At 42.9% G+C, this 17,957-nt stretch overlaps 1 protein-coding gene across 1 annotated transcript in view; it reads left to right on the plus strand.

Moving 5' to 3' along the window:
* The window catches only part of EXOC1 (exocyst complex component 1), a 1,123,278-nt gene that overhangs the window by 866,082 nt on the left and 239,239 nt on the right, over positions 1-17,957 (plus strand). Inside the window, exon 14 of the mRNA XM_044062479.1 lies at positions 12,809-12,891. Within this exon, the coding sequence (XP_043918414.1) occupies positions 12,809-12,891 (83 nt within the window). The remainder of the gene's footprint in view (positions 1-12,808; positions 12,892-17,957) is intronic.

The raw sequence follows: 17,957 nt of genomic DNA on the forward strand, positions 1-17,957 counted from the left end.
GTGACCAGATTACAGAGAGACCTGGTCAAGGAGTTCTTTAGTCCTACCCCAAGATCCATGTCTGCAGAGAAACAGAAGATGTTATTCGTGGTTTCACTGTTGCAGTCATCACACTTGGGTTATCTGCCTGCAGGTAGCCCTCAGTCGGCCCGAATACCAGGGTCTTGGGATTTCTGCGTCGGATGCTGTCGCCTCTTCCATGACATCAGGACATCAGGGGTATAAAATATGTAGCCGATGCCATTACATCAGCTTTTCTTGCCACGTGGGAGCCCGAAGCAGAAGCAATTTGCAAGTGCCGGCCAGCCGCTACCTGAAATTTTCGTTTTTCAAGTTTCAAACCTGAAGTCTTCTAAAGCTAAGTACCCCATTGGGATTCTTTTTTCTTGCTCTAACCAATGTCAGAAAAAGTTAACAATTGTCTTGCCTGTGGAAAGCAAATACCTCACAGAGATTTTCATTCTTACTGCATCACTTGTTTAGGACCAGACCACGACATTCCTCGCTGTCGGTTTTGTGCCTTGTTTAACGCCTGAACTATTCATCATCGAGCTGTCTTTGTTGCTAAATTCTTTCGCTGTCATTTTCCATATTCCGAAATGGTTTCAGTAAGCCATCCAACTACTGATCTTCCGAAAAAACGTAAGGAGAAAGACAGAAACAGACCGCATAGGTCCAAAACTGCCGACAATGCTTCCGTTAAGCTAGTCGCCAGTCTGCCAGTACTCAGTGAGGCACTTTCCCAACCTCTTATACCCGCTTCTACAGATTTGCAGGCCTCTGCTGAGACCCATTTGGAGTCCGGTATGCCGCAAGATGCTTCTTTGATTGTTGAACCTGCGGATGTCTCTACCTTGGATGGGTCCAGAATCGCTGTGCAGGCAGTGGCTTCTGAGGGTGTATTCTGATTTTCCGATGTTTGTATTAAACCTACTACTTAATTTCAGACTAAAACGACCGAGTTTATCAGGCCCAGAGTTCGCACTACACCTAGAAAACAGATGACCAAAGTGCATGCTCATCCTGCCATGCCACAGAAACAAATGTTTAAAATGGCTGAAGACCTTATAACTCTAATCAGGGGAAGCCAGTCTTCCCCCCTCTAAAAGACAAAGAATTGATTTCCCTTCTGATTTAACAGACCATGACTCCGATTACTCTGATCCCTCTGATTACCAGGACACATACCCTTATCTACTTGTGAGGATTCAGATGCAGAGGATTCCATTCCCTCTGCCTCCCTTCCAGAGGACTTTTCTTTTGGTGAAACCTTGCATATCGTAAGAGAGCATTTCCGCTGGGAATGCCAGGACTACCCACAGTCCAAAAAGAGTCTCAGAGAGTTTTTAGACTTGCCTCAGCACAGGCGTCTAGCTGTATCCCCTCTCCTGGATATTGTAGATGATATTTTCATGGAATCCAGTCTTACTCCTGATACTTTACCACCAGCTCCTAGAAAGCCTGACAGGTACTACAGGGTACCTGACTCTCACAAATTTCTCTTTAAGAATCCCACTGCGGATCCAGAGACCATTTCCCAGGGACCTAAAGGTATCAAGGCTACTACAGCCAAAAATCCTACCCCTTCGGACAGGGATTCGAGGGTTCAAGACAGATGGGGCAAGAAGGTGTATACCTCTGCAACTCTTGCTATCAGGGCTTTAAATTGCCAGTTTCACATGTTGAAGTACCAGCACCATATTATGGAACTAATTAAACAAAAAATGTTGTTGCTTCCAGATTTTGCAGAAAATAAAGATTTACAAGAGTGACTGCATTCTGCAAACCAAGTCAGTAAACATACTTTGCAATGTGGTTTTGATGCCATAAAAGCATCTTGCAGGGCTGCTGTCAATGGGTCTGTACTGAGAAGGCATTCTTGGCTGAAGGAACAAATCTTGCCAGACCTTGTCAAAGCAAAATTACTAGATGCTCCATTAAACCAGGAACCTTTGTTTGACCCAAAAGCAGAAGAGGTTCTTAAAAAGATGGAAGAAAAAGCCGAATCTATGTAAACTGTTAAAGATTTCTTACAGGTACAGCCACCTAGATTCAGTAGGCACTGGCCTTCTAAAAACTGTTTCTTTCCAGTCCCTACCAGGTCTTCTCAGCCCAAACCCAGGGGCAACAGACCACCAAGGCTACAGTCTCAGGGTATGCAGAGATCGAAACAATGGAGTGCTCCACCCTCAAAAACAGGGAGTGGTAGGCCACCCCCTTATGGAAAAAGTTCACAATGACTTGTCTGTCATCCTTCCCAGCCATGCCCAAGTACTTGCATCCCTAGGAGGAAAACTCGTCCTGCATGCAAAAAACTGGATGTCCGTTACCCAGGACTGATGGGTCCTAAACATTGTATCCCAGGGATGCAAATTCTACTTCCACTCACTACCAACCCCAAGCGGGTTGCCAGACCTTCCTCCAAACCAGTGGGCAGAAGCTCAAAAGCAAGTACTTTCTCTTCTCATTATCAGGACTATTCAGCCTGTTCCAATAGAGCAAAGAGGACAGGGTTTCTACTCCGGACTGTTCCTGGTGCCCAGAAAAGAGAGCTGTAGTGCCCTATCCTGGACCTGTCCATTCTCAACACCTTTCTTCTGGTCCCAAAATTCAAAATGTTTACACTACAACAGCTGCTTCCTATGCTAACCAAGGACTCCTTGATAGTCACCTTAGACCTAAAAGAAGCTTATCTGCACATCCCTATAAGGGAATCTTGCAGGAACTATCCCATTTGGCTTATCTACTGCACCCAGGGTATTCACAAAGTGCCTGGCTCCAGCCATTGCATACTGCAGACAGAGAAGTATTCAAATTTATCCATACTTGGACGATTGCCTGATTCAGGCGGACAGTCAGGAATTGCAACTTCAGCACCTGGCATTTGTAAAGAGACTTCTAATGTCTCTGGGGTACACCATCAATGAAAAGAAATCACATCTGGTGCCCAGCCAAAAGATTGTATTCCTGGGAGCAAGCTTGAACACAACTTCCCAGATGGCATTCCTTACTCCAGAAAAGCAGGTTTATTTGACAAATTACTTCAAACTAATGGCCAGCAGAACCCAGTTGTCTGCAAGAAAAATACTGCAAGCCCTGGGGTTCATGACCTCATACGCATTCTACTAATTACATATGCAAGACTGCATATGAGGAAACTTCGGTTACCTATTACAACCGCGAAACCGCAGGTGCTCGAATATGGAAATGTTGACACATATTGAGGGAACCCCGAAAACAACGAACGTCTTGAAGCGTGAAATTTGAAATGTCAAATTGTCATAGTTGGCCCTTCTCCGGTATTGCTCCTTAAGGTAAGTATGCAATAGTTATGGATCTTAGGCTTAGGGTGCGGGTTAAGGTAAGTGCATACATAGTAATATATATAAGCTTTAGTTTAGGGTTAAAAGTAGGGTTTTGTTAAGTATATGTATGTGGATTATTTATTTTGTTTGGATAGGTAGTACATAGCGGGCAGTGGGGTTGGCCAACTATGCTGATTCGACATTTTGAATTTCATGGTTCAGGACGTTCGTTGTTTTTGTGGTTCGCTCAATATGTGTCGACGTTTCCGTATTTACACATGTGAGGTTTCGCAGTTATAATATAGACCCGGAAACTTCAATGGTACTTAAAAAGTCTGTAGTGCCAACATTCTCAGGACCTGGAAACAATTATTCCTATCATTCCTTGTCTAAGGGCAGAGTTCCTTTGGTGGGCAGAGGCTTGCAACCACAACAAGGGACAACCTTTCACTCAACCCTGCACCGCCCAAACCCTGACAACAGATGCATCAGACTATGCATGGGGGGCTCACATGGCTGGCAAATGGAGCCCAGGACAAATTCACCTACATATCAATCAAAAATAAATGTTAGCTGTACAGAATGCTCTGACAGCCTTCAAAAACCTTATTTTTCCAGAACAACTCTTGATAAAGACAGATAACATCACAGTTATGTGGTACATAAACAAGAAGGGGGGGAACTCATTCCTACCCACTCTGTAGGTTAGCCATGGCCCTGTGGAACACAGCCTTGAGCAACCAAGTGCACCTGCAAGCTCAATTCCTGCCAGGCAAACAAAATTCACTGGCAGACGACTTAAGCAGAAATCTACTGGACCCACACAAATGGAAACTGGAACCCATCTAATTCAAACTTCTAACCCACAGGTGGGGGACACCAGAGGTGGACCTCATTGCCTCCCCCAAAACCATCAATTGAGCAAATTTTGCACCAGAAATCCCCACAGCCAAGCATGGAAAGTGGATGCCCTATCCTTTACATGGGAAAACCTCTCAATTTATGCCTTTCCCCCTCTGCCCCTCTTCTCAAAAGTACTAGTCAAGATCAAACAGAACAAACCAAGGACAATCCTTATTGCCCCAGACTGGCCCCACCAGCACTGGTACCCACTCCTACGCGGTCTGGCAGCAGTGCCACCCTGGCACCTACATCAGACCCCTTCCCTGCTGTCCCAGCAGGAGGGACAGATTTTGCATACTCAGCTGCAAACCCTGAACCTTGCAGCCTGGCTTATTCCCTGAATACTCCACCAGCAACCTCCAGCAAAGAGGTGCTGGACATCATCCTTGAGGCCAGATGGCCTAGTACTAGGAAATCCTATTCAGAAAAATGGAAAAGATACTGTTCTTGTTGCCACTCTCAAGGAAAGGACACAGCCATGCCCATCTTACCTCAAATTCTAGATTACCTAGCAGAGCTGCTCCACAAAGGCCTATCCTTCTATTAAGATTCATGCCTCAGCCATCTCCGCTCATTATAATACTGAGCCACCTCTCTTTTCTCACCCTCTGGTCAAACAGTTCCTGAGAGGAGCTAACAATTTAAGACCCCCGAGGAGAGCACCCATCCCTGCCTGGGATCTTAACTTTGTACTAGAGAAGCTCACACTTCCCCCTTTTGAGCCTGCTGCTACAGCACAGTTAAAATTTCTCTCTTGGAATACAGCCTTACTTCTAGCCATCACTTCAGCAAAAAGAGTGTCTGAGTTACAGGCACTAATGGCTGTGGAACCCTTCATTATTTTCCATGCTGACAGGGTTTCCCTCAGGACTAACCCATCTTTTATGCCTAAGGTGGTATCCAGTGTAGCTGTAAACCAGTCCATCCATTTACCAACCTTTTTCCCTAATCCTCAGAATAAAGGGGAAAGGATCCTGCATTCCTTGGACATGCACAGGCAACTCAGGTTCTACCTTGACAGGACTAAGCCTTTCAGAAAATCTGACCAGCTGCTAGTCAGCTTTGCTACAGGGGCAGAGGGCAAGGCCATTTCAAAGCAAACCATTTCCAAATGGATAGCACACTGCATCCATTTCTGCTACAAGCACCACGGAAAACCTACCCCACAAGGGATCAGAACTCCTTCCACTAGGGCTACCTCAACCTCTCCAGCATTTCTTAGGGGAGTCCCTACCAGGAACATCCTGGAAGCTGCAACCTGGAGTTCTGTACACACCTTCACCAAGCATTTCCACTTACCTGTCTTTTCTAAATCCAGAGCTGGATTTGCCACAGCAGTCTTACAAGGCCTGCTAGCCAGCCCTACTATTTCCTGACTGTCTCCACCCTTCCTCAGCTTTGGAAATCAACCCAAGTATGATGACTGCAACAGTAAAACACGAAGAACATAGTACAGTTGTGTACACTTAGTGTAAATGTCGATGTTCGAGTGTATTCACTGTTGCAGTCCTGGTTACTCTCCCTCTAGCCCCCTGACTCTTCTATGCTTATTACCTATCCTCCTTTTGGCCATATCTTATGGCTATGGTTTTTACTTTTTACTGGAGGTGTTCCACACCATGTAATTGCTTCCTATTTTGGGGGCTTCTAACATCTGGGGCAAGAAAAACTGATGTAATGACATCGGCTGTATGTTTTATACCCCTGACAACCTGACGTCATGGAAGAGGTGACAGCATCTGATGCAGAAATCCCAAGACTTTGGTATTAGGGCCGACTGAGGGCTACCTGCAGGCAGATAACCCAAGTGTGATGCCTGCAACAGTGAATACACTCGAACATCTACATTTATGGTATGTGTACACAACTGTACTGTCTTTTCCTCCAGGATGGCCACCCTTCTTTCTGAGTATGTCCATGAGGCTAATCTTGCATGCCGCAGAAGGTGCCTCACGGACGGCTGGTTCAGGCATTGCAGTTAGCATGCCTGGATGCGGCTTTGTGATTTCACAGAACTTTTTAAGGCATCTTTAATAATTCCCTTTTGACGGGTCATCATTGTTTGGTCATGCGGTTAGGGTTAGAGAGATACTCTGCCAGAGTGAGAAGGACAGGAAGACCTCATCTACCATCAGAATCTGTTTTGCGACTCCTCAACGGTCCTTCTCCAGGAACCAGAGTGGTGGTAAAAACTTGTAGTTCTGAAGATCTCAAGGTCCTTTCCAGGAATCACAGGGAGACTTTTCCTCCAGAGGCAGAGGAGGAAATGGTGCAAATGGCAGATGCCACCCTCATGGCAGAAGGGGTCCTGTGAACCAGGGGTCTCAAAATACCTTCCCGGACAGGCCCAATCAGTGATCCTGAAGGATTGCCCGACCGCTCGTCTCTGAAGGCAGTTGGGGAACATCTGTCTCTACATCCAGCAGCCTGTGAGGCCATCACAAATGACCTTTGGGTGTTAAACATCATATCCAGAAACTATGTCATGCCCTTTTTCCAAAGTTCCTCTCCAACCAAGTCCCTCTCTGATGTTCCACCCAGACAGAGGGAGGCTGCGGCATTAGAAATTTCAAAGCTGCTCACAAAAAAAGAGTCATCCAGACCATCCTCCAAGACCAGCTCGGATAAGGCATCTATTCCAGATTTGTTTGTGTCCAAGAAAACGGGGGACCTCAGACCCATTTTGGATCTTACAGCCCTGAACAAATCCATTACATATTCAGAGTTCTGAATGGTCACTATTCAGTCCATTCTGCCCTTCCTGCAGAAGGGCAACTGGATGTGCTCGGTAGACCTTCAGGATGCATACTATCACATCAAAATGAACAGGTGTTCCAGAAGATTTCTCTGGTTCTGGCTGGGAACCAATCAGTACCAGCTCAGAGTACTCCCCTTTGACTCACCACAGCCCCCAGGGTGTTCACCAAATGTATGGCAGTAGTGGCAGCTCACTTGAAACTGCAAGGATTCTGTATGTTTCCCTATCTGGATGATTGGCCCCTCACTGCTCCCACCAGGCATCGATTCCTCCAACCCAGGGACTACCTTTTTCAACTAGCCTTAACCTTGAGCATTTCCATCAACCTAAAGAAAGCGCATCTACATTCAGTCCAGGTAATAGACTTCATCAGAGCCCATCTGGACATAGCACATTTCTTAGTTCTTCTCCCTCCGGACAGGGTCTCCACTCTCAGACTCCATGTCAAACAGATTTTAGACATTCCTGCACCTCCAGCATGTATCATTCCTTCCCCGAAGGCCACGGTGACCATGGACACTTCCCAACTCGGGGGGGGGGGGGGATTTCCTGGGTCAGATAGTCCAAGGCACTTGGTCCTCATTAGAAACCAATTTGCATATAAACAAACATCCTGGAGATGAGAGAGGTGCTCCTAGCATTGCAAGCCTTTCAAACCTCTCTTCCCTCAGGAACTATTGTAGTCCAAACAGACAGCATGTCAGTTGTTTGGTACATCAACAAGCAGGGAGGAACCAAGTCTTACCTTTTATGTCGAGAGGCCATAAGGTTGTAGCAATGGGTAATCTCCTCCAGCCTCTTTCTAGTGGCAACATACATTCCGAGAACTAAAATGTTCTAGTGAAACAGGCTCAGCAGGACCATTCTGATGCCTGATGAGAGTAGTCTGTGAATCCTTCAGTGGCAAACATGATCTTTCAGAAATGGGGTGAACTTTGCTGCAATCTCTTCGTGTCTCCTTCCAACACCAAATGCATCAAGTTTTTTGCCCTGATCCCTCCGCAGGGACAGTCATCGAGAGATCCTATAGTCCATGCTTGGCCCCCTGTCTGCTTTATGCTTACTCTCCTGTTCTTCTCATTCTAAATTCCTCCAGAAAGCTCAGAGGTTGAAGAGCAAAGTAATCCTCATTGCTCCTTTTTGGCCTTGGCAAGTTTGGTTTCCCTTCCTTTGGCCACACCTAGTTTGTCCATTCCAGACCTTCCTGTCCCATCCATCGGAGCATTCTCACCCAGATCTGTCTAACCTGAAATTGTCTGCTTGGTTGCTCCAATTCCATTGATGGCTAGAAATCCTGGGCTCTCTTCCCCAGTTAGAAAAAATTTAGTTCCAGTGCGTAAAGCCTCCACTAGTAAATTATATAATGGCAAGTGGAAGAGGTTTTCCATTTAGGCTCACCAAAATCACTTGGATTCTTTTGTGACTCCCATTCATGCTGTTTTAGACTTTTTTGGCATCCGTTTTCCATAACTGCACTAGTTTTTCTACTGTGAAAGTACATTTGGCAGACGTTTCAGATTTTCACATTGGGGAAAATTCATCACCTTTGGCCTCATCTAAGTTGCGCAAAACATTCTTTAAAGACACTTTTCTTCTTCGCTCTCCTATGAAGGATCCCACTCCTCCAACGGACCTTACCATGGTTTTGCAAACATTGGTTGCTTCTCCCTTTGAACCGGCAGCTAAAGTTGATTTTAAGTTCTTGTCATGGAAGACTGCCTTCTTAGTAGCCATCACTTCAGCTAAAAGAGTATCTGAATTTCAAGCCTTACCTATTAAGCTACCTTACTTGATCTTTCCCAAGGATAGCGTGACTTTGCGTATCAAGCCTTCCTTCCTGCCTAAGGTCGCATCTAAAGTTAACATTAATCAGGTCATCAATCTCCCAGTTTTCTTCCCCAGTTTTCAAAACCAAGGGGAATACAAACTCCATATGGTAGATGTGCATAGGCAGTTAGGTTTTTATTTGGGTAGGACTAAACACTTCAGGAAGTCTGACCAGCTCTTTGTATCTTTTTTGAAGACCAATTTTGGGAAACCAATTTCCAAAGTGACTCTGGCTAATTGGCTTACAAGATGCATTTCACTTGTTTATTCCATTTAAGGAATACCCTTACCTATACCCATCAATGCTAATTCTTGCAGGTCTATGTCCACTTCCACTGCTTTCTGGTCTAGAGTTCCTATTGATGATATATGCTCTGCACCTACTTGATCTAATTGACATACCTTTATATTTCATTACAACCTGGACATTATTTCCAGCAACAGGGCTTCTTTTAGATCTGTTGTGCTCTGGAATATCCTTCTACAAGGGCCTCCCAAGAGTTGTGTAGCTGGGGACTCTATCCCTCAGGTTGCATATCAGTTGAAAGACAACAACTTCAGATAAAGAAGCTATGTACTTATCATAACATTTCATCTGAGTTTTTGGTTTTTCATTTGTCTTCAACCTTCCTTTCCTCCATCCCCCCTTCCAGAAGTTTTTCTTAGGATCTGACAGATATTAAGTGAGATTTTACTGTGCCCCAAACAGACTTCAGGTAATTTTTTTCTTGGGTAGATGGCAGTGCTGAAGGTGTGGTGGAGAAGAAGGAAATAACGGGCAGCATTTGTTGTGGCATTGCAGTGGGTTGGGAGATTTTACAAATTCCTTAGAGTGCTCTCTCAGAAATATCGGGTATGCGAATTGGTGTAACTAAGGAAACTATTCTTTTGAGCTGAGACACAGGATCTGAATTGCTTAGACATAGTAAGGCTAATAAGTAAAAATAAGTTTAATTCTGGTGGCTGCCAAAAATGCAATTACTAGAAAATTGAAATCAAAGTCTAAACCAACTGTATTTGAAGTAGTGAGTATTGTAATAGAGATGGAAGAACTGGAAGTGAGATCTTCAGAAAAGGAAAGGAGCAAATTACATAAAAATAAATTGAAATTATGGGGCAATACATGCAGAGTAATGTTCAGTAGGAGGAGTGAAGTTTAAGGGAAGGCAGGAATTGAGCTAATTATGTAATGTTTAACTGATGATAGTTAAAAAAAAAAATAATAAAATAACCTGATGTATAATGTATGTAACCTGAAACACGTTAATGTGGTTTGTTTTCTTTTATACTAATGTGTGTTTGCCTGTGACATAAATTGAAAGGTGAATATTTAATACAGCACACAGTGAATGAAACTGTAGACTCATTTAAGGACCTAGGTATATGGGTAGATTCAGCTATGAGATTTTCCAATCCTACAAACCAATTGGTTAATGATAGTTATAGAATTATAGGTTGTATAAAAAGATTTATAAAGTCTAGGAAATTAAAAATGATAACGTCATTGTTAGTTACATTAGACCCAAACTTGAGTATGGAATAATAATATGGAAACCCTGTAAGAAAACAAGCAAGAGTAAACTGGAAAGAGTGCAGCAGAAATATACCAAGGGCATCCATGGATGGGAAAATTTAAGTTATGAAAAACTAAAATATCTGAACTAGATATCTAAAGGAGATCTTATTCAAGTATATGGGGCATTTAGAGACAACTGCCTCTAGGAATGTTTGGGGTTATGAAAAAGTACTAGAGAATCGTCAGATAACCTATGTAGAAGATTCTGTAGGGATGAGAAGTGTACTATTTGGTTCTCTGACAGAGTAGCTGATGCATGGAACAGACTACCAAATTACATTAAAGCAAACACTAGTTTAGGTATTTTTAAGAACAGTCTGGAACACTTATTATGGGAACAAGTGTTTTGGTATATTAGAAAGATAGAACAGCATTAATGCCCATGCTTGAAATATTTGTATGTATGTACGTATGTTTGTATATATGTATGTATCTTAAATGATAATTTAATAAAGGTGTTAAAAAAGAAAAAAAATGATGTATATATATTTCCCAGATAATGAAGAAAAATCACATTATTGTACTATACAAACTAACTGCCCTGACAGTGCCTTCAGGTAATTCCCAGTACTGTCAGTCACAATGCCTTCCTACCACTTGCATACATCAGTATGTACTCTTACCTTTTCATAAAAAGTGCACTTTTATATTTTACATTATTTATTGTATTGTTTCTCTGAGCATTTCACAGTACTCTGAATGTTTGATATAATCAGAAAGCCTATTTCTCTAGCTGTTTCTCTCCATTCTTCCTTGCAGCCTTCAAAACCTCATCCTCTTCTTTGACTATTTGGTGCACTCCCAGACACCAGGAGAGAGAGGCAAGAACCAGGGATTGGGAAGCATTTTTTTGCTTAACCTGCAGCTTCCCTCCACTTGGCATCTTGATCTGCTGGAACAGAGCCTGTACCACTTATTAAGGCACGCTTGTTTACATGTATGCACCAAAGTCCAGCCGTAGCACTTTGGTCTGTCTGGGAGACCACAGTGTACATCCATGAGCTACATGTTTTAGCACCTAGTCTGCACCTGGTGTCAATTGTGCAGTGGGCTGAGCTTCCTCCTTTCTCTACACATATATGTGAGTCAGCAATTGGCTACTCACTCCCACCACTGCCAATTGGCTTATTCAGTTTCTAGGTGTCTAGTCAATCCCCAGTCATTTGGTTTGTAGTCGCAGTTCTGTATCCTGTATGCCCCTGAACTGGCACCAGAAGGCCATTGTTCCACTCACATGCAAAATAATGTTTTTTTCTTAAAGGAAAACTATATTATTTTTTGTTATACACTGTGGACTTGGTGCCTTTTATTACAAAATGTACATTTACTTACTTATTTTGTGCTGTTGTTTGTTCTCATTGCTCATGCATAGTGTGAGATGATCTTTTTCCTGTTTTGTGAAACACAGGAGGACCAGCTTACATTTTCTGGGGGCAAGCAGCATGTTCTGGTCAAAGTGAACTGGTTTAAAGTGAAGGAAATCGGTGGCAAGTGCTGATATCTGTATTCTGCACAACTAGTGTAATTGCTTTTGGCACAGTAACATGTCATGGATGAGCTTAGTATAATGTAGAGCAAATGTCTTGATTTACTTCAGGGTAGTTTTTTTTACTAGTTCATATTTCATTAGAACTTTAATTGTCCTAATGATGTAATTTAATCAGGTAATTTAGCATGAGATGTGAAAGTGTTAACACCTTAATCCTGGTATGTTACCATAGTTTAGTAGAAAAGTGACAGTGCTGATGACTTGTTGTTTATTGTTGTTTTCTTTTGAGGTTGTCTGTAATGTGCTTAGAACTGTTTTAATATAGTTTTCATTGTTAAGAATGGTAATGTGACAGCCAGTGCCATGGCATGGAGGAGTAAAGCCCTGACTGAGGCTGAGGTGCTTGACGGAGTTGACAAGGGAGGGTGGGGAGGAGCAGGTCTCATATAGCCACAATACCTTGGAGAACAAGTGACAGTGTTGTAGTCGCCCTGGAGGTTAGGCTTACGGATCACAAAGCCAATGCCTAGCAGCAGCCCTTATTAGTGAATACATGAAAGTGTGCACTTGCAGGGGGAGGCGATTGAGTTCCCTCGCTGGCAAGGGTGGCCTGTTTTCCCCTGCTCAGGGACTGGGTCAGGACCTGTACGTATGAAATGCTGTCATAGCTTAGTTACCAGTAGGTGCACAAAATTCCCAATGTCTGCCCAAATAATACCCTTCTGAACAGCTGTTGCCATAGTAAACCAGGGGAATCCCTACCACTTGGGAGCAGTAAATGGGCTCAAGCCCATTAGGGGTAGGCTTCATGGACTGTTAGGCAGAGGAGAAACAGCACAAAAAGGATGGCAATAGTGATATTCTGCATTGTCAAGTAACCCTTATTTACAGATATGTATATATCCATGTTGATTTATTATAATTCTTTAACAAGGTTTTAATCTTTGCAGGGAGAACTAGAAGAAACAGATGGATTGGTTTCATCTCGACCCCTTATGTCTGGCCCAGAAAAGCAGCCGTCAGCATCTTCCGAGTACGTGCAGCATTCTTCAGTTCTTTAAGTATTCTTTTTCCTTAACACATTACATGTAAATCTCATCTTGCCTTCAGTATCTCCATCAGAACTTGTATGCATGTTCATGTTCATGTGTGGGAAGACCCTAGCTGTGCAGACCCAAACTGTGCTCAGCGTGCAGCACCACAGTTATGCAGCATGAGCCAGACATACTGCTCTGGGCACACCTTTCTCTTGAGAGTAAGCTGTATTGCAAAAAAACCCTGAAGGAAGGCAGAAGGCCATTATTTTCTACTTTGTTTGACATATACTCACTTGAAGCTGACGTTCTGCAGTCCTAAGTAAATGAGTGAGTGTAAAATACCTCTTTGTGAAACTTTAGTTTTTAAAGTAAAATCATTTTTATTAACCCAGTATCAGCCTAGCATACAAGTGCAACCCTCTTGCATGGTGCACAGTCCAGTAGAGTTGACTTCTGTTGTAGAACTTTTGTTAAGAAAATGTTATACATCTCTAACATGGCTATCTTCAGAGGTTCAATGGTTACAATATAATTATCAAATCCTATATATTTCTAGTCATTCATGTTCATTTCAGTAATAGCTAATCAATGAATCAGAATTATATTGTTTGGTATTCCTGTCAAGTACCATTTCCCATTTCACACAGCTGTACACGTGGTTTGCAGTGTCACCTGATTCCATTACTTCACTTGCACATTTTTTTTATCCTAAACATTAATATTTACCTCCTCCTACTACAATCATCCCTTGACATAAAATTGATATGTTTTTAATTTCCTGAATTCTCTCAGGGTTGTCCCATATCATCAGTTTCTTTTGTATACATTTGTCTGTCTTTGTGTTCTTGTTTTATAGTTTGATGTCTCTAATTTCATTTAGCATTTTTTTTTACTTCATGTATGTCAGGTCTCTCTTCGTTTCTATTTTCTAGTAATAGTTTCTTATCCACTGTAGCTAATAATGAGAGTAGCATCTGTACATGGTTCTTTTTCTTTTCCCAACCTAATAAAAATAGGTTCTCAAGCTTGTATTACCAGTATCTACTCTTTCTATTAATATACCCAAATCCAAAATATATTAAGTTTCTAGACATTCCCAGAATGTGTGTTTCCTGGTACCCTTCTCATTTTCATCACATTTCCAACAAATTCCCCTTTTGTGGATACATCTTTTCCAGCATGTCAGGAGTATAGAAATACTTGTGCAGACACTTTCAAATGTTCAAAAATTCCTTGATTTTGTGGCATACCTAGGGGCCATCCATACATCATTCTAGTTGTGTGTCTCTTAAGTTATTCCAAATGTAACCTCCCATCCCTGTTTCAATTTAGACAGCTTCAACAGTTCTTTATACACTTGGCTTATCACCCTATCCTTCATAGACCCTTCATCATCGACCCGATAAGAAGTTTGCTAAACTAAGTGTACTTTACTGGGATGCCTGATGCTCATATTATCTTTTCATTGGTTCTTCAACTCCAAGTACTGTAATTAATCTGCATTTTTTTTAATTAAAAACCACTTATCCACATCCCAGACCATTTTGTAACATTTGTTCCCAATGCCCGAGTTGTTTTTTTTTTTTTTTGCTTATTCCAACATAAATTTATTTTTGTTATTTTGTCTTCTATTCTGCTATCTTTCTTATCAACTGAAAATGCTATGAGCAGGATTTGACTTTTCCAAGCTTTTAATTGTTTTAGTTTTAATGAAAGCATCTACTCATGTAACCCTGAGCATATCCTTTTTATTTTATTCTTCTTTAATACATCCCATATATACAAATGATCCCGGCCCTGTACTCTTTCTCCCTGATTCAATAGCAGTTCCTTCCACTTATGATTTGTAGTTCATAGGTAGGTACTAGGCTATTGGCCCTAGGGCCTATACAAGCCTAGCCAAAAATGTACCCTGGCTTTCGCCACCCAAGAAAATTATTTTCCTGTGCCCCTGTCAAGCAGAACCACAGAAGTGATCCCCGGGGTGAATTTCCTATTACCCATCCAATCATCAAGATTTTTCTTGAAGAGTGCTAATGAGGAGCTCTGTTTGACATAGATAGGTAGTCTGTTCCAAAGTATGGGAAGTCTCTGGGACAGGAATCTATCCCTCCAGCATGTTCTGTTTATTGTGGTGACAAGGTTTAGGTCCCTAGAGCGTGTAGCTCGGAGGGATTGGGATTTCTTTAAGTGGAGCATGTCCAACAGCTCTGGGTTTGACATAGCTTTGTATGTTAGGCAGAGATCACCTCTGAGTAGGCGATATGCGACAGAGTAAAGCTGGAATTTTTTGAGACTGTCTGCATAAGGCATCTGTTTGAGGCCAGTAATCCTCTTTGTGAGGTATTTTTGTGGCCTTTCCAGTTGTTGTAGATGTCTTGTGAGGTACATACCAAAAGGGGCGTTGTACTCTATAATGGATCTAATGAGTGATGAGTAGAGGGGAACAATGATCTCTTTTTTTCTGGATGAGAAACCTTTTATGATGAGGTGTGCCACGTAGAAGGATTTCCTGACCACTTTGGCGATGTGATTATCAAAGGAGAAACTACTGTACACCTGTGTCCCAAGGTCTCTTATCACACTTTCAGTGTTAAGTAGACTACCGCCTATGTGGTAGTTCATGGGTACAGAATTTTTACCAAAGGGGATGACAATGCACTTTTTGGCATTGAGCTTGAGACCATGTCTTTGACACCAGGCATCTGTCTCAGTGAGGCCCTTTTGTAGGATGTCCACATTGTTAGGAGTTTCAATTATGGATCCTAGTTTGCAGTCATCTGCAAATTTAGTTTGCCAAAGACCGTCTGTGTTAGCCTATACTTCAGAGAAGTAGATACCAAACAGGAGAGGACCCAGGACTGAACCCTGTGATACTCCACTTGTCACTGGTCTGAAGTCTGATTTGGAGTCTGCTACTTTCACAGTGTGGGTTCTTTCAGTAAGCCAATTGGCAACCCATTTTGTGACATAGGGATTTATACCTAGTTTAGTGAGTTTATCTATAATTCCAGAGTGTAGGATGGTGTCAAACGCCTTGGCGAGATCTAGATAGGCTGTGTGAACCACCTTACCCTCATCCATGGCCTTGATGACTACTTCAGAGAAGTCTATCAGGTTTAGGAGACATGATCTGCTTTTACAAACCCAAACTGTGTGGGGTCCAGGGTTTGGAGATCTCCAATGTCTTTGTTTATGAATTCCATGATGATATGTTCCATGGCCTTGCAGACGAGGCTTGTCAGGCTAATGGGGCGGTAGTTCCTGGGGTCTGTTTTGGCCCCCCCTTTGTGGAGTACGATAACTGTTGCAGTGCGCCATTCAATGGGCACAAAGCCTGAGGTGAGGCTATGATTGAACATGGTACTTAGGTGGGGTGCCAGTTCATTCTGTAGTTCATGTAGAAGGCAGCCTGGGATGTTGTCAGGTCCCATGGATGCTGTGTTCTTGGCTTTGGAGAGTGAAGTTTTTACCTGTGCAGCCATGATTACAGGAACTTTGCATTCTTCCTGTATAAAGATGGACCCTTTAGGGGGTGAGAGGGGGCTAAAGTTAGCACTGAACCTATCTGCCAGGATGTTGGCAATATCAGTTGGTTCTGTATATTTAGTGTCATTGTGCTGTAACTCAGAGCAGATCTGAGTGTTGCCATTGAGACTTTTAACATAGCTATACAATGCTTTGTGGTTGTCTTTAGAATCAGTGGCAATTTTGTTTTCATAACTAGCTTTGGAGGATTTTATGAGGGATCTCCGCTTCTTACTGAGGCTGACCAGGGAGTTCCTCCAATCGTGGGATTTTACTCTTTTTTGCAACAGTTTCTTTCTTCTGTTGTAGAGTTTGTTTATGGCAGAAGACCACCATACTGGCTTCCTTTTTTTGGAGGATAGCATCTTGGTTCTGTTAGGGATAGCACGATCCATGCACTTGTGTAAGTGCTTATAAAGTGCATTTGTGTAGGATTCAGCAGTTGTACCTCTATTGTCCATCTGCATGGGTGTTAGAAGTTTGCCACTACTGTCTTAAGAAGCGTGAAGTTGGCTTTGGAGAAATTTTTATGGTTGTTTTCCTAATGGAGGGTGGGAGCGGGATGTGGATGTCTAGGGTCATTAGCTTGTGGTCGGATCTGACCAAGGAGGAGCTGACCTCTGGTGTGGAACACCGGTCACCCATGTTGGTGATGACCAGGTCTAGGATATTGGTGCCTCTGGTGGGGGTGTGGATAAGTTGATCCAAAGCGTTGGAATTGATGATTTCCAGAAAACGTTGAGCAACAGAGTTGGTACATGAGTAGTTTTCCCAGTTAATGGTAGGGTAGTTGAAGTCACCCATTATTAGAGTGTTGGGTTGTACCTTAATATTTTCCAATGTATCAAGAAAAGAGGAGTGGGAATCCTGGGGCATGGTCGGGGGTCTGTAGCAAGCTACAATCTGGATTGCAGTTTTGCCCAGAGTTAGTTGAACTTGGATAATCTCAGATGCATTATGCTGAACAACTAGCTTGGAGGTCTGGATATCCTTAATGAATATGGACACGCCTCCACCTTTAGTGTTTTGGTCAGGGTTTGGTGGCCGAAAGGTGTGGTATAAATTATAGCCTGGTAATGCAGGGGTGCTCTCTGGAGCTTTGAACCAGGTCTCTGTCACTGCACAGATGTCAGTGTTCTCCATTTTAAGGAGTGCCTCGAGTGAGTGCATTTTGAGGTTTAGACTTCTAGCATTGAGTAGCATTACCCTCAGATTTTACTTGTTTGTACCTGTTACGGTGGTGAATTTGTCATTTGAACCTTGCCTACAAAAGGCACTATAGGGGTGGCAAGAGCCTTTGCCAGTATCCGGAATCCCAAGGGCGACAGGTACAGGCCATCTCTGACAAAGCAGCGTGGTCTGTCGATCATGTCATCCAAGGCAGACAGATACTGGATTCCCTTAGAATGACACCAGAAGCTTAGCCAGTTGTTAAAGTCAATCATTTTGTCCTTGTACTGTGGTGTCATTCTGGGTGATGGTAGGATGCTACTCAGGGCTAGGGTCATACCGGCCTGGGCTACAAGATCAGAGA

The sequence above is a fragment of the Protopterus annectens genome, chromosome 2.part1 (genome assembly GCF_019279795.1).
Source record: "Protopterus annectens isolate FY-2018-M chromosome 2.part1, PAN1.0, whole genome shotgun sequence".
NCBI lineage: Eukaryota > Metazoa > Chordata > Ceratodontiformes > Protopteridae > Protopterus > Protopterus annectens.